The 21,985-nt window shown below is 47.0% G+C and overlaps 1 protein-coding gene across 7 annotated transcripts in view; it reads right to left on the minus strand.

Moving 5' to 3' along the window:
* Positions 1–1,789: 1,789 nt before the first annotated feature.
* The window catches only part of ZC3H7B (zinc finger CCCH-type containing 7B), a 47,510-nt gene continuing 27,314 nt past the window's right edge, over positions 1,790–21,985 (minus strand). For 6 of the 7 annotated variants that reach the window (XM_014882645.2, XM_014882646.2, XM_014882644.2 and 3 more), the window contains exons 16-23: positions 21,578–21,759; positions 17,927–18,012; positions 12,472–12,605; positions 10,793–10,898; positions 9,630–9,738; positions 7,806–7,939; positions 6,854–7,017; positions 2,386–6,108 (exon numbers count right to left, since the gene is read on the minus strand). In XM_014882645.2, the coding sequence (XP_014738131.2) occupies positions 5,916–6,108; positions 6,854–7,017; positions 7,806–7,939; positions 9,630–9,738; positions 10,793–10,898; positions 12,472–12,605; positions 17,927–18,012; positions 21,578–21,759 (1,108 nt within the window). In that variant the 3' untranslated portion in view covers positions 2,386–5,915. Of the gene's footprint in view, positions 2,323–2,385; positions 6,109–6,853; positions 7,018–7,805; positions 7,940–9,629; positions 9,739–10,792; positions 10,899–12,471; positions 12,606–17,926; positions 18,013–21,577; positions 21,760–21,985 lie in introns of those variants that run through there. The other variant, XM_088165258.1, reaches the window with a different exon arrangement.

Consider the following 21,985-nt stretch of genomic DNA (forward strand, 5'->3'; position numbering starts at 1 on the left):
ATCCATTGAAAACAAAGGAAATATGCCAAAGAGCACCTCCAGAGCCGAGTGTTTTTCCAGTTCAAAGCAAGCCAAATCTATTCTGGAATCTAGGTTTAGAGACTTCTATCCCACCTCTGGGTAAATGTAATTTTTTTGAGGATTAATCCAGATGGTTATGAATGACCCTATTTACTGGGCTTCTACTATGTCTGTGCCTCCTAAGGCTCTCTGGAAAAAGTCGTAATTTTCTGGGGCACTGCCATCCATAAGATAAACTGCAGAGATAAGCATTCCTGAAAGGGGCAATTTTGGGACCTGCCAGGGACAGGACTGTTGTGGGAAATGAGTCAGCTGGAGATGTCATCTGGTCTGGTCCCTGCTCTTGTCTTTGCTGCACCTGGATCTATTTTCAGGAAACACCACTCCTGTCCCAGCAGCATCAGGACACACTGCTCTTGCCTGGAGGGGGAACCACAAAGAAACAGAAGGTGACAATCAATCTGGGAAGGGAGAGAGGTTATGTGGAATGGACAGGTCCTGTCCTGTCCACTCCCATCCTGAAGAGAAAGGGGTGAGAGGCTGAATGAGACATGGCTCAGCTCCTGACCGGAGCCTGCAGCTTTCCAGGAAGCCCCAAGAGCTCACAGGATCTCTGCCCAGAGCCAGCCCATAGCACCCAACCAAGTCTGTTCAGTGCCTTCCTCCACCGCATATCAAACAGTTGTGCTTCAGCCAGTGTGCCCACAGCCTTTCCTCCTCCACTTCCCTCCCATCAAGGCCTCTTTTGCTATTTAGCTTGTTGCTTTCTGCCCCATGTTTTTCCCCCCACCTGCCCTACATGGTTATGTCCTCTGTGCCCAGCCAGTGACCAACACACCTCCTCAACACATACATGTCAGGAACTCTCTGCTGCTCACTATGCACAGGACAAAACACAACATGACCCTGTTCCTGGTTGCAGTGGCAGCAGCAAATGCAATGAAGAGGATGACAGCATTTGCATCATCTGCTGTCACTGTCCAGAAATGTTTCTCTGTAGTGTGGGTAGGCAGACTCAGTTACAGGATTGCTTAGGATTCTCATCTGCAGCAAACTACCTCCGCCAGGCTGCTGTGTGATGGCATTAACCATCTTCAATATGAATCCTTCCTCCCACCTCTCAGGGGCTTCTACCCTGCTCCTCTCAATCTCCCATAGAACCTGGATTTTTCCTGGCTGACCTGGGTCTCTCTGCCTTGTCTTTGTATCTGCTGACGTTCCTAGGAAGATCTGGTTACTCAGACCACCACTCCTTTTCTTCCTCTCCAAAAGACAAGTTTATTTCAGTGAAGAAACACCAGTTTACAGCTGAGCCTCAAACCTGCAAGGAAAACAGGTGTTTTTCTCCTGATGCTTCGTCTGTCTCACAATTTGACAATTTTGGTTTTAACTGTACTGGAAAAGCCACCCTCAACTCTTGCCAGCATGGCCTCAACAACCTTTGGAATGTAAAACTAATGTCTCTCACACTGTATGTACTCAATTGATGTACCTTGGAAGTGCACACGGCTTGTCATTCCCCCTACACTACAAGAATGTGTCCAGGCCTCTTCTTTGACCAGAAGGACATGAGTTCTTATGTCTGTATGAAGGCACATCAAGGAGATGTGTGACAAACCTTGTCTCATCAGGCCTCACTGGATATGACCTTCTGGTCACTACCAGTTTATATAGCAGTTAACATGGCAAATCCATGGAACTCCCCTGTCTTCACGTATCTCCAGTTTTGATTTTATCAAGAATCTAGATTAATCTGCATCATAATGGATTAAAAAAATAAAGAAGCTGGGTTTATTAATAAATGTTTTCACACTGACCTCTTCCCCCAGTGCAGTTTCCTCACACAGCATCCTCTCCAGGAGGAAACTAAGTACACAGACACTTCCCATGGCCCAAGCTGTGTGCGACTCAGTGGGTAGGGCTAAGGACACATCCCCTAGAAGGGTGCACGCTGCCAGGCAAAAGAACTGGCCAGCCCAGTTGAACAGAGCAACCTACACAAAAGAATCTTTAAATGAAGGTGTTTACAAGACCTGATAACTGGATGTTTCAAAACACAGGTTACCCAAACACTGCAGAGTGCATGGATTCTTGGCACTAGGGGGAAGGAAAAACATCTTAAATATACCTAAAGTTCACAAGAACTGTGTATATGATGAAGAACTGCATCAACTGTTAATATGCACATAAGAAATCTTCCACGCAGCAGGAAAAGCAGCAGATTATACTTAAAGATGGGAGAAACCCAGTGGTCCAATGCTTGACGTGTTCCCTTTGCCTGCGTCCTCACAGCAGGGAAACCTGAAAGCAAGATAAAATCCTTTGCAGGCTATTCGAAAAACACAAACACACTCTGGATCAGGAGAGGGTTTAAAGTGCACACTTTTATTTTCTATTAAAAAGGCTAAAAGAAGCAAGTTTGTTTTCTCTTTATTTATTTAAGAACAAAAACAAAAATGTTGTTAAAACATCTACATATTTATCCTGATACTAGACCTTATGAAAGATACTAAGTTCTTTTTTAATAGTAAAGCGTGGTATTCTTAAATTATATTAATACAAAGACATATTAAAGGACTCAAAATCATTACTACCAAGCTCAGAACTGCAGCATCCCCTTACTATCTTTTCCTTTCACATGCTAAAACCCATCCATTTTTGACATACAGTTTCATACAAGCTAAGTAGGGTACTTTTTTGGTTTTTTTTTTTTACTTCTTCCTGTAAAGGCCAAGTTAACTCCAATGCCAGTGCCACCTAAATCCCCGTGCCTACCAAAAATTCGTGAAAAGATTTTCACTAAGTCTTCAGCATTTAGTAAGTTTCTGCTCTTTGTGAATGTCTGTAGTTATTTTACCGGATATGAGATTTTCTTCTAATGTTATAAAATTAAAACATCACTTCCTTTGTTAATAACCCTCAAATTTGGTTCTCTGCTGCAGAATTTTCTTCTTCTCTCACACAAATGAAGATGAGAGAGTTATCACAGGGTCTTGGAACACACCACTACAGCAGCCCCTACAACTTGTGGTTTATCTGCTGTAGAGCTGTGAGCACTGAGCATTTCTGCTGAGAGCACATAATGTGCTGAAGAAAACCCTCTTGGCTTGATAAAGCAAGTCAAGTGTGAAACTTCCTGCCTTTCACAATGTCCCTTTAAATAATATAAGCAAAGCCTTATATTAAAACTTTACTCACTAGTTAGCAGTATAATACTCTCTCACTGAGATGGGACTGCAAGGACATCCTAAAGGGTTTAAAAAATGTGAACAGGGAAACCTGTCCCATCTCAAAGTTTATATCTATCTATATAACCCCCTCCCTGTCTTTTTTTATTTCCCTTTCCCTATCCCAAATAAAAGGCTTCATATTTAAACTAGAGATGCTGCGTTTCCTGGCCTGAGTCCTTTTCCTTTACCCTCATTTAAAAGATTCCTTCGATACCACACACATATATAATATTATATAGAGCGATATATTTAATACCTGTGTATATATGCTTCATGGGAGGGGTCACATATATACACACTAAAACAAGTCTGGTGACGAAGTACTGCAACACCACAGACCAGGTTATCATATCAGGGAAAACAAAGAGACACTGAAGCAACCCCCATGACTGTGGGCCTACCTCACCTTTCCTCACCCCACCTCACCTCATTCTTACCCTCTCCCCATCTCGGCCCCAGCCCAAACCTCTGAAGTACCACTGAGCATTTCAGCTCTCAGTGCAGAGTGGAAGAGGGGACAGTGACCAACTCTGTAACCTAAACAAGTCAATGCATGAGAAATCACGGCTCAGCGAACGCTAGAGTCACACTTGAGATGCAGGTTTGTTTAAAAAAAAAACCAACACATTCCAGTGTCCCCAGTCCAGATTTCCTTCCTTGGCGTCTCTGCCCAAGAAGAGCAGAACAAGAACCCAGGAGCTGATGCCTGTCTCCTCCCATCTCTAAAGCTGACCACTTGAGCACAAGGATGACCAAGAGAAGGTACCATAGCTTCTCTCCTGAAGCTCTGAACCCCAAGGATATGGGAGCAGAGAGGAATGGGAGGATGCAGCAATGCCAAAGCACCAAGCAGTTCATGGCCAGATTGTATTTACCATGGATACAGCCCTACCAGCCCCAAGAGCTCCAAGACTGCTGTCCCAGGAGACTCTGTATGAAAAAGACATCCCTGACAAAAACGGGGAGGAAGACATGTTTGTGTTTGAGTGGATGGTGCCATCCATGCATGCAAAACTGCAGAGCACAACTGAACTGCAGAAGAGAGAAGAGGGAAGCTCAGGTCATGAGACACATTTACTGCTTACAGGATGAGACTGCCAGAAAGGACAAGGCTGGCATTCATAGCAGTACCACTTCTCACTACTGCCCGTTATAAAAGCAAAACTCCAGTCCCAGAGTTCAGCATTACTGGTTATCTCATCAAAGCACACATCAGGCAGCACAAGAGCAGGCCATGGCTGGGTCCTGCTGTGCCACTCACTCTCCCTGCTCTGGATCGCATCCTGGTTGCACTGTGCATCCACAAGCTCCCTGCCCTGGCTCTGAGGAGGAGGGGGCTGGACCTCTGGTACTGGTAAGCACTTCCAGCTGGATTCCCTTAGCTAAACGTTGCCCATGCTGCGCAATGGTGTCCTTTTAAATGAGTCTCCACCCAGTTCTTCTGGCAGTGCAGGGAAAAATGCAGCTCTAAGTAACTAGAAACACATGCCATTTAAAGAGCAAGAAAGAACACCATTAGCTCCCTCCCTCCCTCTCTTCAGGACACAAGGCAACACAGAAACACAGGCTCCTTTTGGTGACCACCTCCCTCCTGACCGCTACTGCTGTGTGGACTTCAGTGATACATGGTGTGTCATAGACTCCACTACACCTCCTAGATGGGTTCTGTTTTACTTGCACCAGTCACACCAGCCAAAAAAACAAATCCAAACTATCTGCCCTGAATACCTGCCACACATTGAAGAAGACATCTAATGAGAAGTCACCAGCTTGCTTCAGTCAGCTGAAGTTTGAAGTCACCTACAACCCGGGTCTTGCTGCTGCAAGCAGTTTCATTATTTTGCTGCTTTTACCTTGCACTCCTTATAACACACAGCTGTTATCCTCAGCACTAGTTGATGCCTCAGGACAATACAGACAGCTGGAGCATAAACCTAGATATTTTAAGCCAAATCTAGTGGTTTTCCTTCTTTGTACCACAATTCCTATTTCTTCTGCTACCAAACTCCCAGAAGAGCAGGAGGGCAGCAGCAGAGTAAGTGGGGCTTAGTCTGTAGCACTGAGAAAAGGAACATAGGAAATTCATGGTCATCTTTTCACCAGATTTCATAAAATCATAGAATGGTCTGGGCTGGAAGGGACCTTAACATCATCTAGTTTCAATTCCCCTGTCACTCAGAAGGACACCTTCCACTAGACCACACCACTCAGAGCTCTATCCAACCTGGCCTTGAACAGTTCCAGGGATGGGGCATCCAAAACTTTTCTATCCCTCTCTCTCAGCTTTGTCCTCCAGACCTCTGCAGTCATGCTCTGAATTGAAAAACAGAAAAATGACACAAGGAAAAATTCTCTGATTTGCAGCCCAATATAGATTAAATTAATTCCTTTGAATGAAGGACAGTGAAAACAAAGAGATGAAGTGGAAGGAGAATTTGGGGGAAAGAAGAAAAGATGGATCAAACTCAATGAGTGTGGCGTCGCTGGCCAATGAGAATCAAATTCACAAATTCATTCACCACTAATAAATCATTGTCTCATAATCTTAAAACAAAACAAATGAAAAAGTTCTCTTTGCGAGACACAGATCTCGCTCTCCCTGCTACTGCCACTTGGAAAACCCACCCGGTGTTTCTGCAGCCGACAGACTCCCCCCAGCTCATACTAGACGTCATCCCGCAATAGGAAGTTGTATTTCCCGAAGTCGTCATCCCTGGGGCAGAGCAGCATGTCCTTGCGAGCTTTGGCCAGTTTCTGTTTCAGCACTTCCCTCCGGTCTAGCCACTCCGTCAGCTCATCCTGCCCGTGGGCATAGCGACACTCCTCTCCCTCAGGACAGGCCTTGTTCTTCTGGAATCTGCCAGCACAAAGAGCAAAGTCAGGAGGACACCCCCAGTACAGGGGTTTGAACTCCCTGTCTGGGATACTTGATCAGGACCCACTGAAACATGCTGCGAACTCTCCTTCTTAAGGGTGAGCTGATTCTCCTACAAACCCAGGTGCAAGTGGGAAAGGCTGGGAAAAGAAGAGAGCAGCAAAAAGAGCAATGGCTACAAGGGGATTTAGTCAAGAGCACAAAAAAATGTGAGCTGGAACTGGACCAGCAGGGATGAGAAAAAATCAATGCACAAGAGAGGAAATACCAGGTAACCAGCATGAAAGACAAGAACCTTCTTGCTAACCAAACTGGCATTTTTAGCCATCACAAGCTTTCTGAAGGCACCTTAAGGTGCTGATTCAGAGGGCATGAGACATTCAAACCATTTAATAAGGCACTTGGGATTCCCCTAAGCACTGGACCAAGGAGACTGTTCAGCAGCCTGAGAGCTGAGAGCACCCTTGCTATAAGGGGACAGGTGCAGACAGGAAGCTCTCTAAAGACACATGCTCAGGAATGTGGATTTTACCCCTCAGTATTGTGGCTGAGCACCTCTGTGACCCAACAGCAGCCTCACTGTCACCCAAACCTGTCACCTCATCCCACTTCTCCATGCAGAAATCTCTGAGAACTCTGTGAGAGGGTGAGGAGGGATGACAGAGGTCCTGGGCTTGTTACCCCAGCCCTGCAGCAGCAGCACAGGAGGGAAGTGAGACAATGGTACCTCTCACAGAGCCGGAATTCACCCATGGGGAAGCGGTAGCTCCAGCAGCTGGAGTCACTGTCTGAGGTGAAGACCTTCTCCTTGTGCTTCTCCGACTGGATGTGCTGCTGCCATTGCTTCTTGCTGTTGCTGTTTTTCCCACAGAGCCAGCAGTGGTAGCCCATCTAACCGGTGCAGACAGGGAAAAGGGCTGATCAGTGCAATAATATTCATATCCAGTGGCCTTCCCTATGCTGGCACTGCCTCTCCCCATCTCCTTCCAGAGCTTCACTTCCAGAAGCTCCACTCAGTCTATGACTACCCACACTTCTCTGCCATATCATCTTTAGGGAATTATGCTGACATTAAAGGGGAACAGTGGAGATGCTCTGTCAGAGTTTATCTATGGCTCAAAGATGCTTAAGGGACAGGGCAGCTCAAGTTCATTGACATGGTCCCCCTGCCCCTGCTGATGGCCCCAGCAGGGCCTCACTGCAAGGTCCCCAGGTTCACAGGCAATGCAAGACTCTTCAGCAGAACAGACCCTTACTCCTGGCATAAGGAGACACATCTGCCTCCAGTTTCCCAAGGCTTCTGTGCCAGCTCTTCTCCAAGCTTCTCCCTCTTCTAACAGGTCTGCAGTGGTTTTGCCAGCTTGCCCAGGAGCAGGCAAGAACCCTGTAGAGAGGCTGAGCCCACGCAAAAGGGAACCTAAGGTAGACTCCTAATGACGTGAGGATTAACAGAAAAGCCGTTGTAGAGCCTTGCTGACCCCAGGTCGATCTCTTCCCACTTCAGCTGTGCTGCCCCTGCTGTGCTGCTTCAAGCTATCCATTTAACCTATGTTAATACTGGCTCTGTTCCACTAGAGCAATGTAGTCCCTGCTAGCCACACCTGGAGCACAGGAGAGAGGCAGGCTGGCAGCACTGAGGAGGAAGAGGAGGAGTAAAGTACAAGAGATCAGCTTATTACCATGATGTCCGCATAGTCAGTGGGCATCTGGATCTGTTTCTCCCCTTCTCGCGAGGTGAGTGGTGTTCCCTCTCCAGGCTTCCCAGGATTGTGCTTCTTTAGCCACATGTCATAGGTCTGCTGCATATCTAGTACTGAACAAAGGCAACACGTGAAGCCACTCAGACAACCTCCCACCCTGTGCACAAACTATGAGAAAAGGACAAATGCTGGGGGCAGCCCTTCCTCCCCTCGCCTGTGCAGCAGCACCAGACTGAAGGCCTGTGCTCCACGTCACCTCCTTAGATGAGACCCCTGGGGAGAGGAGCCAAATTCACACCACAGCACCTGGCACGGGGGGTGTCTTTCATCAGTTGAGAGGCAACTGTGACAACAGCCACACAAACTTTTCTGAAGTGTGGCAAAATGCCACAAGATCTCCTTGGAATTCACCCCACAAGATGATTCTCCTACAGGCCTGATTTTGCTTGACCTCAGAAGACATCTCATCCAGCCAAGAAGCTAAGGCAGAGCTGGTTTCAGATCCATCTCTTCCCTCTAAGCTCAAGCTTCACCCTCAGCACCAGAGAGGGAGGAGAGCCCCTAAGCAAGCTGGCCACAGGAAGCACTGCAGAGGGGAGGAAGACCTAACGATAGCTTGCTCTAAGTTCCAAACCTGCCCAGAGAACTGCAGTCAATGTCTCTCATGGCTTTTGATTTAAAAGCCACTCAGCATACTTTTGGTAAGGGAAATTTGAGGTGGAAGCTTTAACTAGACATCTGCCTTTGTAAGATCAGCTCCTGAGAGAGGCTATGGAAACATGTTTGGAGACATCAATATGATGCTCTAAGTGTGATGCATTAGTGATTTACTCCTTGCTAAATGAGTAATTGAGGAACTTGAGGCAACTGGGGATAATGAATGCAAATTTCCCCAAACCGAGACAACTCTGTCGTTGGAAAATTCACCTTTGTGCTTGAGCAAACACACCCAGACTGGTCTGATATGCTTTAAAGGCCCCAGCAATGAAATACTTTGAACTGCAACAAGTAACAGTTCGGCTCAGCAGAGAGAAGGACCCTCCACAGAACCATATGAACCAAAAAAACTCAGGGCAGGCCTGACATTCTTCAGGCTTTCCAGCAGCTCCAACAGAGGTAGGTGAGCACCTGGACAATTGGCCCTTTTTTCCCAGCTTCCTGTTGATCTGAATAAACAAGGATTTCTGCCACAGAGCTGGCTGTTCAGGATATGGGCAACCCCCCCATTATCACCCAAAAGGTAAGCCTGCAGAATTAAATATAGACAAGCACCTCCACAAAGGCACCACCCAACGACGTTCTCATTCAGGATCTCAACTCCACCCCTTTGAATACAATGTCATGAGCTGGGAGTGCCACAGCCCAGGACCAAGGGATATGAACAGAAATAGGTAAGATAGCCAAGGCAGATATAAGACAGACAAGAAAGATACAGGAGCAGCTACAGGCCAGGACTGGTGCTTTGGCAGAGCTCCATACCACAGCCAGGCCTGGGACACCACAGGCAATTGGAGGGACAGGAAAGGGTGGATTCAAAAGTGATGCAGAGAGGACAGCAGTGAAGCAATGTAAGACATAAAACTATTGGGCACTAGTCCCACAACAAGGGACTCAAGAGATACATGCACATTTAAGAAAAGAGCAGCTGTAGACAGACCTGACCAATAATCCCACCTAACTCATGGCAGCAGCCTTGTCCAGCTTCATCTCTGTTGTCAAGAATATGTCTTAACAGACACTCCAGATGCCCAAATGTCCTCTTCCCTCTCCCCAAACTCTTTGGCCCACATTTTCCCCACTCACTTTTATTTTCCTTCATGAAGGTCCACATGTCTCTCTCCTCAGGGCTGTGGGCAAAGGAGCAGTTGCCCACATATTGGCATTTCCTGCCATTCTGTGCATGGATACATAACTGTTAAAAGACAGAGAGAAAAATGTAGCATCTGCACAATCAGTCCTTGCTAGAGGGGAAAGTGGGTTTGATAACCAGCTGGGGCATTAAATCGCACGGAAGAGGTTGCAAACAGGACACTTTATCATCACTTATGATTCTTTTCCTCAGTCTCTTGATGACATAAACACACAGGCAGTTGAGCACCTGCTGCCATTTCCATAGGTGACCAAGTGCAGGTACACAGCAACAGCAGGGAGCATTCTGGATTGACCCAATAGTGTCTCCTGCTGATCAAGCTGCTGGTCCCCAAAGATGACTCATTCTCCAGCCATCTCTGAGTGGCTGAAGAGTGGCCTTATGGATTGCTTAGACCACACTGGTGCACACACAGCTACCAAGAGCATCATTGCCAGAGAAAATGAGCAGCTTTCTAAGCATCATATTTACTGATCATCTCTTCTCCCCTGTCCTGGCACAAAAAGAGGACCTACCATAGGGTAGGGGGAAGGAGTTTTCTCCTTTCAGGGAAAAAGGAAAAGAGAGGGAGAGAGAAACTCTCTATCATCACATTTGGGGCTGGGGTTGGAGGCTGGATATCTGTAATTTTCCTCACAGCACGTGGCTTTAGAGCTGAGTTCTTAGTTTTGCTTTCAAAACCCATTGTGAGCAGGTTTCACAATCTACAGTGGCACAGTCACAGCAAAGGCAGGGATAGGCTTCTCCTAAGCATCTTGCCTCTCACCCACATTGAGAAACCCTGACCTAAGGGGAGTCTTAAATTTCATTCCCAAGCCCTTCGCCAGCCAGAGATGCATGAACAGCTCTTGTTACACATTAGCACACCACTGGAAACTCGCATTTGTGCATAGAGTGGTTTAAATGGGTGCTGCTCCTTCTTCTGCTCCATCTTTTTGCTGGATGTTTTGCTGCCATCAGTCTGTCCTTATCTCCCATTTCAGCCATCATGTGCTTGCCTCCCTGACAGGTCTTCAAGGGAACAGCTCTCAAAGCATTGCACCATGGTGGAAAGGAAAGGGATGGGGCACCTGGCTGTGCCAGGCACAGGACTTACATCATATTGCTGTGGGAAGTTACGGATGGAAGGCAGTGGTCGGACTGACACCCACTTCTTCTTAGCTTTGGACATCACCAGCAGGACACGGCGTTCCTTCGTCCAACTGAAGAAGAGAGAATAAATCAAGAGAGGCATAAGGAAGAGCAGAACAAGGATTCTTTACCTCAGAGATGCTTAAATATTGAGAGATGAGCAGATCCTCCTGTCCAGCTTGTCCCTGCACTATCTGGCTGTTCCGAGACATTCTACATCTGTGATGGAGAAGCCACAAGAAGGCTGTTTTATGAGGACTTCTCCCTGTACATATTACCTATTTCCTGGGATATCTCTTTTCATGAAGCCACAAAAATCTCCCCCAAATCTCACATGGCATCACCACGGATTATTAAACAGCTGCATTCCACCCTTTGACACAGCCAAATCTTGTGCAATCAGATCCATGAAAAACACTTGGGAATATTTTCTGCTTGAAAGGTGCAATAGAAATGCAAGTCATTACAAGCACTGCCTTATGAACAGTGCCAGGAAGTATTTATTCTCCTGCAGCTCCAGCAAGGGATCACCAGGAGATACCCTGAGCAAAAACCCCAGCTCTATTCAGCAGCTGCACAAAGAGGTGTTATTTTTCCCATCCCAGGAAGCAATCCTCACCTGCTTACTTCCTCCAGAAATTGCTGCTTCTGTCTCTTCTTCAACAAAAGTCTTACACTTATAATAGGAAGCTGGACTGTGCCTTCTTGGCTTGTGTTATGGAAAGAGAAGTTCTGTAAACCCTGCCATCTATCCCTGCAGGCTGCCTGGGTGAGACAGGCCACAGTTTCCATGCCCAGTGACCTCCCAGACGATGTTTCTCTTTTGGGGGGCTTATAAGACAGACGGGGACAAATTTTTTTAGTAAGGCCTGTAGTGTTACGACAAGGGGTAGTGTTTTGAAACTAAAAGAAGGTAGATTCAGACAAGATATAAGGAAGGAATATCTTATGATGAGGACGTTGAAACACTGGCAACGACCCAGAGAAGTGGTGGATGCCCCATCCCTGAAAACATTCAAGGTCAGGCTGAGCAACCTGATCTAGTTGAAGATGTGCCTGCTCATTGCAGGACAGCTGGATTAGATGACCTTTAAAGGTCTCTCCCAATCCAAACTGCTCTATGATTCGATGCTTCTATCACACCAAACATTCTTGTGGGCCCCAAGGAGTCAAGAGGTGTGAACAGACATGACATGCATCACAGAGGAGCAATCAAAACAATGAAAGAGCCAAGGGAAACTAATTTAAAAGGAAGCAGAATATCTTGAATCATTGCTAACTGTGACTTGACAGACATCTGCAAACAACTAAGAGTATAAACACATGCAGAGGAGAACTCTGTTAGTGCCCTTGGTAAGAAGAAATGATAGAAACTGGGAGAAAAGGGAATTGTGGGAGCTGGACTGCCTGTGCCAGGAGTAACAGTCTGCACGATGCTGGCAGCAAATACACACAGTAAAGAGAGAAGGAAGCTGGAAAACAGCTATCTGCAATGCTTGCTATAGTGACAAACACCCGGAGCAGTGAGAGGCTCCTAGGAAACCTTACAGCCTCTTCTGAGGATGCTAAATGAAGCGCTGGAGAAGGATGAAAAATTCCTGCCCTTGAAAAGGGGTAGAGGAAAGAGAAGGTTGAATTGCTCACCAGTGGGGGGCTTTGGCACTACAGTACTTGAGGTCTTTATCTGGTTCCACCAGCTGCCCGTTCCTCCAGCACTGGCCACACACAAATTTCATCTGGAGGTCAAAGGTGCTTGATGTGGGAGTCCGGGGAGAAGCCTGGGGAAAAGAACCACAGCCTCAGGCGAACAGAGGCAAAATGCACCCCCCAAACCTGCACAGAGATGCTGGCAGCTCCCCGCACGCCTGTGTGCCAGCGACAAGCCAGATTAAATCAGCTCTCCTTTGCCACTGTTAGCTGGCAGCCCGATGAGATACCAGACAGGAGCAAAACCACTGCTTGCTTCAGCATGATTTCCTGGGCTTTGACATCTGGCCAAAAGCACAGGCAGCCTTGGCAGCTTCCAGCAATGACCAGGCCTGGCTGTGAAACGCCTGCAGTGTATCTTCGTGTACAGTCAAGCTCTGTGAGACCTGCCCCAAAGCTTAATCCCCACTTCCCTGCATGGGGGGCAATCCATGTCCCACTCTGCCTGTGGAGAGCGCTTGGTCACACAGCCAAGAAAGCCCCCTTGGGAGGAAGCTGGACCATATCACAATGCAGGACCCAAAACTCCTGCCTTTGGACCAAGAACCTCGTATCACACCTAACATTTGACACAATGAAGTCAGAGCTGGGTCCTCTTGTTGATATCCTTCCAAGCCTTTTCTGGGCAAGTTTCCATCTCTCACAGTTCCTCTGTACCAGGTTTCACAAGTTAAATCACAGTCTCTGGACAGTGGTACAATGCACAAATTTCGTATCTTCCCAGCCATTGCACTTATTGCCCCCACCCCCCCGAGAAGGCTGGTTTGGGATTATGACTAAATGATTGGGGAGAAGGAAAAAAAAGAGGAGCCAATCTCATATCACTGATGCCTCATGTTTTCTGAACAAATCTCTGGAAAACCAGAGGATCACCACTGGAAGAACATGAGGCTGGTGTCTCCAGTTCATTTCCAAACTGAAAAACAAACCCGACTGGATGCCCTGGGCATGGGAGTATGTGAGACTACAAGAGAACACCCTGGTCATTGAGCTGTCCAGGAAGCACAAAGGTCGTGCACCAGTAAAACAATTCTCTGACTGTCAGCCACATCAGCAGCCCGTCCCACCTGCCATGCCTTGTCTTTAACCCCAAGCATCTCACAATAACCAGACATGCAAGCTGTGTCCCTGAAGAGCAGGTTTCTGCCAGCAACTGATTAACAGCAGCATGGAGCCTAGCTGCATCCCTTGGTGAAGGGAAAACAGCAAGCACAGGCAACACAGGATCAAAGCCTTTCCCAGGAGATGCCACATCAGCTATCAACTAGCGCTTTGCATCCTCCAGACCTAGTCTTTTGGAGAACTAGAGCTGGCATATAAAGGGTCCTCTGTCACTATGAAAAGCTGACTGGGGAGCTGACCTTGCCTGTGCTGCCCACGCGAGGCCATCAGTTCTCTGATGTCCCAGCGAAAGGACCCTCTGAGAGAACCAGCATCTCTTTTGAAAAGTAGCAGCAATTCTGGCCTACTTGTCTGTGAGAATGACTTTTCTGGTGGCTCCCAGCACATGACTCGTTCATCACTTGCTGTCAGCTGTCACCTGTGCTGGTGACCACCAAGAACACATCAAAGTGGCTGGCTGTGGGATGAGTGGAGTTTAGATCTGGGCTACCATGGAAGGCAGTAAGGTGCCTCCCTCTCAGATATACCTTTGAACAGTAGCTTTAATCTCCACTTGGTCTCCAAAGGAAATTCCACTACAGCTCACTACTGACCCATCAAACCTATAGGCCTATGGTAACAAAATGGCATTGCTGGCATATTCCCTTATCAATGCCATGCTATCCTCCTGGTGACACAACTCTCAGCACAGCCAGGAAGCTTTGTTCAAACCTACTGACCCAGCAAAACTAAATACTGAGTGTCTCCAGAAGGGACAAGAGAGAAAGAAAATATCTCTCAGGTAGTTCTGGTAATCTAGGCTGCTTTTTCCACAAATTGTTAACCAAAAGAAGCCCCATGCATTTCTTCATCTGAGTAATGCAAACTGCTGGTCAATCCAGTGGGCATGTATGCTCCCAGGGGATTAGGAGCCAAGCAAAAAATCAAAGCAGCTGCTGTTAATGCTACATGACAGTATTTGTAAAGGCAAGACACATACCTGGCAAGCTGCTGATAACCAACAGCGTGGAAATTATATCACATGAGGCTCTAGCAGACGAAGCCAGGCAAAAGTGCCATGGGCTGTGGCACCACCCCTTGCTATGAAGCCAGACACTATAGTGCTGCCACCATGGCAACCAAATAAATACAAGTCTCTGGCACGACAGCTCTCCACTTCAGGCTCTGCAGAAAGCAACAGACCTCGCATGGCCACTCATATCTCCCAGCTTCAGGAACTCCTCTCAGCAACACTGAAATGTTCTCTGGAGGAGCCACATGCCTCAGGGGACTATATGAGGAGCCCAGGTTATTCAGCCACCTGAGGGAACAGTACTTAGGTGCAAGTACTCCTTAATGAAGATTTTTTTTCCTCTCCATGCTTAAATTGATAATTCTGGGGTCAGCTTTCATGGGGGTTCTGGTGCTGGCTAGGGGAATAAAAACAAAACAGCTCTTGAAAATCAGAAAAAATGAGGGCTACAACCCCTCAGTTTGCAGGGATGTGATGGGAGGTCAGCTCCCTACAGCAGCCCCTCCTGCTGACTCGCTCTTCAATCTGTGGCCACTGGGTTTACTCCTATAGAAGCTGCTGTGAGGCCAAATTTGTGGGGCCAAGTGCAAGGTTCCTGGCAGGTGCTTCTTCATTTTTCATTTCTTGCTAAGGGTCCTGATCTTCACTATCACAGCTACTGGGCCCCTGCATGCTGCCTGCCTCTTTTCTCCACAACTGGACAGCCCTGGGAGCTGAGTCCAGCTGGCAGCTGTGACAAAACGGCAGCAAAATCCCCCAGAGCGACTTTGCTTCCGCTGACCAGAGGGGCACTGGAGTGAGAGTGGATCACACAGGATGGTGGGAAGGAGGGGTCTGTTTTTACAGCACTCCTGGGAAGTTGTCTTTGCCAGGCAGCCAACTTTGAAAGTTGGAAGGAGACTGAGAAAACTCTGAGTCACATTAGCCTGCTTGGACAGGAGAAAACAATGGCAAAAGTAAACATCTCTCAACAGATAGCTAGTCCTGCCTGCAGGGTCTTTGGCAGCAAGCCAGAGTCTCATCCCAAAGCACAGCCCTTTGGCTGAGGACGTGCTGTTGCCAAAGCCATGGTGTGCTACTGCAAACACATACATCTGACTGACTTGCCTGTCTCCTTGCACAGTGCCAGCAGCAGTGCCAGGCTGCCAATCCTTACAGACAGCTGGTGGTGCTGCTGGTAGGCACCTTCTCACTGTACCAACATGGCTGCTGCTTTGCCTCTGCACCCTGGAAGGGTGATGGGTGCAGTGCAGCTCTGTGAAAGGCATTTGTGGGGCACAGACAGACTTTGCCACTGGTCATTAGCCCTAGCACTGCCCACAGGGCCCAGAAACTGTATCTCCCTGCCCATCCCTTGATGTAGCAGGCTCTGGCGTTTCATTTCCTGATCCTCTGCCCCCTGCAAGCCCTAGCAGCCAGAAATGGAACCCTCACTTAGCATCCAGATCCCATACTCTGACCATGCCTGCTGTACAGATTAGTGTTCCAGCAGCAGGACCTCCACACAAAGGTGAATTTGAAGCTGCAAGACTTGCAGGAGAACAGCTGACCATTTATCATTTTTTGAATCCCCTCATTACACACAGAGAATGGCAAGACAGAGCTTTCTTGAAAATGCAGGTAAATTCACAGCAGGCAGGACAGAACCAATCTCTGGATTGTGCTCTTGGGGCAAGGCATTGCCCCAGGGATTGCTGATATAAATCCAACTGCTGTCACAAACTTCTGCAAATTCACATTTAGTTTCCTCCCATGTGGACATGCAGGCCACTGCCTCTGTCCCCACACCAGGCAGAAAGAGATCACAGCCAGCTCTGGTTGCAGGGACCGTTCAGATCATCCACTTCTCATATAACACAGGATGTATAAAATTGTCCTATTCAGCTTCCTGAGAGGCTAGAACACATTCGTTAAGCAAGTCAGACAGTTCTGGGAACTAGAGACCTTGGTTATTCTGGACTGCTGCTTCCCATTCCTCTCCTCCAACCGTTTCACACCACAACAGCTGCATAGGTTTATTGCTGAGCATCCCCTCAAAGATGAATCCATCTCATGAAGCACAACCAGTGCATAGGTGGACACAGAGCCCACTGCAAGTGTCAGTGCAGTCACCTGCATCTTTTCTGTTAGGCTAAGCTATGCCCACCAGACCTTCCCACATATGCTTCCCCAGCACCAGTGCCCTACAGCCTTCAGAACACGTCTGTTGGCACACAACCAAGACAAAAAACAGTGGCTAAACATCACATGAGTGACTCAAATTCCTCTCCTATAAAACACTTCCTGCACAGGGTGCTCACAGACTGCACTCGGCACTGGTCTCTGCAGAGGAACTCCTGGATGACAGATCCCACATGAAGGTGAAACACTCTTCCTTGAACAGTAAGGCACAGGCCAAGAGATGTCAAGCTCAGGTTCACTAAGGTTAAAGAAAGCTGTCAAGTGGTAACAAAGAAAGATTTACACCACTTGCCCCACCATTCTCCTGTACTAATTGCAAAAACTGCTTTAGTTCAACCTCAGGACTGGGCTGAGAATTGTCCTCACTAGGTGGGCTTTGCTCCTACAGTACAGAAATCCCCTCTGGGGTAAAAAAGAAGAATACAGCACTGCCCATAGCCAACAAGACAGAAGAAAGTAAACAAAGAAGAGCCCTTTGCTTGTAACCCCTCTCACACTACCCTGGTATGCTCTTGGCAGTGTTGGAGGGTGCAGCCCTCCACACTGAGAGACTGGTGGCAACAAAAAGGGAAAGCTCCCAGCCTCCTCCGGGTAAAGCACCACTAAGGTCTCTGTCAGCCTCAACAGCACCTGGGCTGCCAGTTCCACCCACTCCTGCATTTAGATCGGTCCTATAGGGTATGAGTCATTTCTTAGAAGTCCTTCAAACTGCTCTACCGTCCCTTGGCCACTAAAGGGCAGCAGGACACATTTGGTCCCCACTGTGTGGCCAATTCCCCCAAAATCTCCCAGTTTCACCAGCAAGGTGTCCCAGGAAACACCATTCTCATGTGTGTTGCCCTCGGTGACCTGGAGGCTCCACCCTAGCAGGGAACAGAGCAGATAATAACACTGCAAAACAATGCACAAAGCTCAACACCAGCACTGCAACTGGAAAGCTCTCAGCTCTCCTCCACCTCAATGGCCAACCTGGTCTGCCTGGGATCTGTCAGACACAATAGCGGGAGGAAAAGAGAGAAAGGGCTGGAACCACTGGGAGCAAAATCTGGCTCCAAGCCTGAGATGGACCTCACTTACCACGCTGTTGGCTGGTTTGCTGGCATGTGCTTCCATCTGCTGCCAGTACTTCTTAGACTCTTGAACGATATCTTCGTGAGTCATTCCTGGGAACAAAAAGGAGACAGAACAGAGCTACACTCCTTGGCCAAGAGGAGAGAGGGAGGAGTTGTAGGACGTTTTAGTTTGGGCTTAGTAACCCCTGAGTAGCTGACAACTCCCAGCAGTCCCCCTGGTAATGTCAGGACTAAGTTGTGACACCACTCACCACAGAACATGTCTAATCTTTTTCTAAAGAAGCTCCTCTCTACACAAGCCAAACAAAAGGAGAAGAGTTCAGCTTCCTGGGCTCGTTCAGACCTGGCTTTCTGCTCAGGCAGTCTGCAAAGGACCCAGACACTGCTTCCAAGCGAATAATTCTTCACAAGGGTCAAGAGCTTGACCAAGGCTGTCCCCCAACCCCATATCAAAAGATTCTACCAAGGTCCTAAGGCAATGCTTTGTTACTATTGATCTACTGGATATGGAGTTTTTGCTTCTATCTTGGAAGATCACAGATACCCACCAAGACATCAAGCATCTCCAAGACCCCAGAAGTCCCACCTATTACCTGCTGAGATTAATTAGCCTGTTACACCTTCAAGTTGAGAGGGCTCCCCATCAATCAATAGGCAAAGAAGAAAGTTTAAACTCAACACATAAAGACACCAAGCACAACCAAAGCAGTAAAGAAAGACCAGCAGTGCAAAACCAACCAAGGAACAGCTGCCAGTAAATAACCAGAGAGGAAAGATCTGCAAGGTCTCATATATCATAAATATAGCATCAGACAACAAGAAAAAGGATTGGTCGGACCTTATCTAAGGAATTAGCTCCTGACCAGCTCAAGTGATGAGGGAACAGCCTCTGTTAGCACCAGCCAGCTAGACGGGCATTCAAGTTATTAAGTGCTCTAAAGACCTAAGACAGCTGCCAAAACAAATGGAAGCAAATATCTTGCACAGGCAGCTGATTGCAACAAGGGGGGAGCTAAGGATGGCCTTGATGCAGCATCCCCAGGACACAGACGTTGCAAATTTGATTGCTTTGCTGATGACTACTTTTATTAATTTTATTAGCTTTTATTACTGAACTGAGGTGTTCCCCATGAGTATTACATAGACAAAATCATGGATCTGGGAGACAGCACGTTCCAGAAGTCAAGGGCCACCAAACAAAGTTTTAATCTCAGCTTAGGCTGTGTATAGCATTCCTGACCTCCGTTTTCCTGTCTGTGATTTCGGCTGTTCATGTCCCCATCAGGCAACACTACTGCCATTTGCATAGGGCTTGAACAGGATGAAAAGCACTCAGAAAACTTCACCGTTCTTCAAGAACATTTGTTCAGGTCCTTAAAATGGCAGCTACTGCATAACTGGTACTGCTTACAGATCAGGGCTGTTGGTGAAAATTCTATCTCTAAACCATTAATCCCAGAAGAAATGGTGTAGAGTTAGAAAAATTGCAACTCTCTCTTCCATGTCCAAGTATTTCAGGGTTGGACACAATTATAGTTTCTATTTTGGGGACAAAAACTCTAAAGCTGGGAAAATCACAGCAAAAAGTTAACATGCTGCACTGGATGTGGCAGGGAAAGAGCTGAAGCAGCTCTCACCTTCTCCATTCTGCACACCTGTGATCCTTGGGGTACAGAGCCAAAGGGAGAAGCATATACAGCTCTCATCAGAGGACTGAATTTCAAACATAGTTCTTGTGACTGCCTTCTTCCAGTTCCAGAATTCTGAACTATCTCAACAATACTGTCTAGAAATGTGGTAGTTGGGAAAGAAAAACCCTCCCAAATGTAAAAGAATGGTTTCCAATCTACCGTCTTTTCAAAGCATGAAGCATCACAAAGAAATGAGCTGGGAACCAAAAGGCCCATGTGTTGATTACTTATAATATTTCAGCATCTTTTGCAACATCATTAGTGAAGACAAAGAGTCTGTTATTACCACTGGTGGAAGAAGATCGCAAGAGTTGTCTGTGAAAAGCCACAGTGAACAAGGAAACAGTCTTGCCTGTCCAATTTTCAGATCTTGGGAACCTTTACTCCACTAATACAATCCTTTATCCCCATGAACAAAGCCAAAAGCTCTGTAAATGCACAAATGGCTGTGAAGTGTTTCAAATGTAAGCTGCCCTCTTCCTATTCTTGCTTAGCAAATAGTGCCCAAATGAAACATCCTGCTCCAAAGCTAAAGCATTCCCAGAGAATGGCAAGAACTACCTTTAATCTCGGTTTCCATAATGAAGGCTATACTTGGGAGAGGCAAATTCACAATAAAAGCAGGCTCATATATATACAGCCCTGCAGAAAAAAAACCCACAAGATGATGTCTCTCCTATTGCTGGAAAAGGTGGAAGTAAGCACAAGGCTTAATGATCAGCTCTGCAGCTTAACCCATGGCATGTTTCATCTCCTCAGCTTTCCCTTTGAAATAATTTCTGCAAGTAAAGAAGGGAAGAACAAAAAGGATCAGTTTATTTCTTCCACAGGATGAAGAGGAAGGAACACAGAGGGAAGGAAGATGGGAGCAAATAAACTTTTCAAATAACGAAAACAGACCAAAACAACAAAAATAAACCAACCATGGGATGGGGAGAAAACCAAGGTCCTTGAATATTAGAGTACTCAGAATAAAATGAGCAGTACCACAAGTAAATAGGGCAGCAATGGTGGCCCATGACTCACAGGTAATGTGCTATCTTAAAGACTCCATAGCTGTAATTTTTTCATCTCCTGAGGCAACAAGTAAATGAGGGCAAACGGAGAGATTAAAGATGGCATTTGCCACAGTGTGCTACTTGTTCATCACTGTCCCTCATGAGCTGAAGCCAAGGCCAAGGACCGCACTGAACATCAATTATAACATCAAAGAATGGTGAGAAACATCCATAATGTGTTTCCTCTCTGAAATACTCTCATTTCCAGGCTGGGTGTTGCACTAAATAAGACCCTGTGGTGAAAAAATATGTAGGTAGCACTGTGGGTCGATTAATATCTACACAGCCAACAGCTGTGCAGAGGACAACAGCCAGAGAAAACCTCCAATGTATCAGACAGAGACAAAGAGACAGGACTGAAAGTGCTATATGTGGCAGTGTCACTATATGATTTCCCTGAGTATAATCTCTGTAAAACCCTCTCCTGAGGCATGTCATCAAAGGCCTTCTGCGAAACACCAAGTATCTTGCAATTTCCTGCTGTTGGTGAATTTGTTTTGAGAAACTGGAGATCCATAGCCTTCTTTATATAACCAACTGCTTTGTCAGCTATGCATGCTGCCATTCTCACTGCAAGACATGTTCACTCAGGGGTCCAACTACTATTTGCACAAGATCTAAGCACCAAACACCTCTTGGGATTCAGTTCTACCTAATTATCATTTGAATTTATTCAGCTGGTCCCAAGGGAAAGGCTTTCTAGTCTGCAAATGATAAGCCCTGTTCCTGTAGATGGACATGGGCCAAGTCCCCTCACAGAACACCTTGGTCCTCTCTTTTGTGTGCCTGAGGAGGAAGAGTAAGTAATATGAACAAGTGAGAGACACCTTCTTCCCCTCTTAACTGGCCCTGGGTACACACTGGAAGAAACTCAGGTATACACAACACCAGCCAAGTCACACTCACCTGAATATTGCTGCAGCAGCCAGACCTTGAGCTCAATGAAACTGTGAGCAAAGTGGCAGCTGTCCTCACGCAGGCAGCCATAACGCACCTCATGTCGGCACACATCAAACTGGAAGTGCTCCTGGAACTGACGGATCTTGGAATATTTCAGAGAGGTGGAACGCACAATATGGACCAGACACCTGCAGAGAAATACAAAGCACCAGAGGATCAAATCCTCCCCACCTCCTACTTACATATGACATCCAAACATTTGACTGGGCAGGCAAAGGACACAAGCAAATCGACTCTGGGAGAGGCAGATTCCCTCTGGGAAAATCAAACCCCTGCCCTCCCACCCTATCAAACTTGAGTAGTTATTTTCACCCTCAGCACATGGGTGATGCTCTGCCTAAGTTCAGAGATCAG

The sequence above is a fragment of the Sturnus vulgaris genome, chromosome 5, assembly GCF_052056855.1.
Source record: "Sturnus vulgaris isolate bStuVul1 chromosome 5, bStuVul1.hap1, whole genome shotgun sequence".
NCBI classification, from domain to species: Eukaryota; Metazoa; Chordata; class Aves; order Passeriformes; family Sturnidae; genus Sturnus; species Sturnus vulgaris.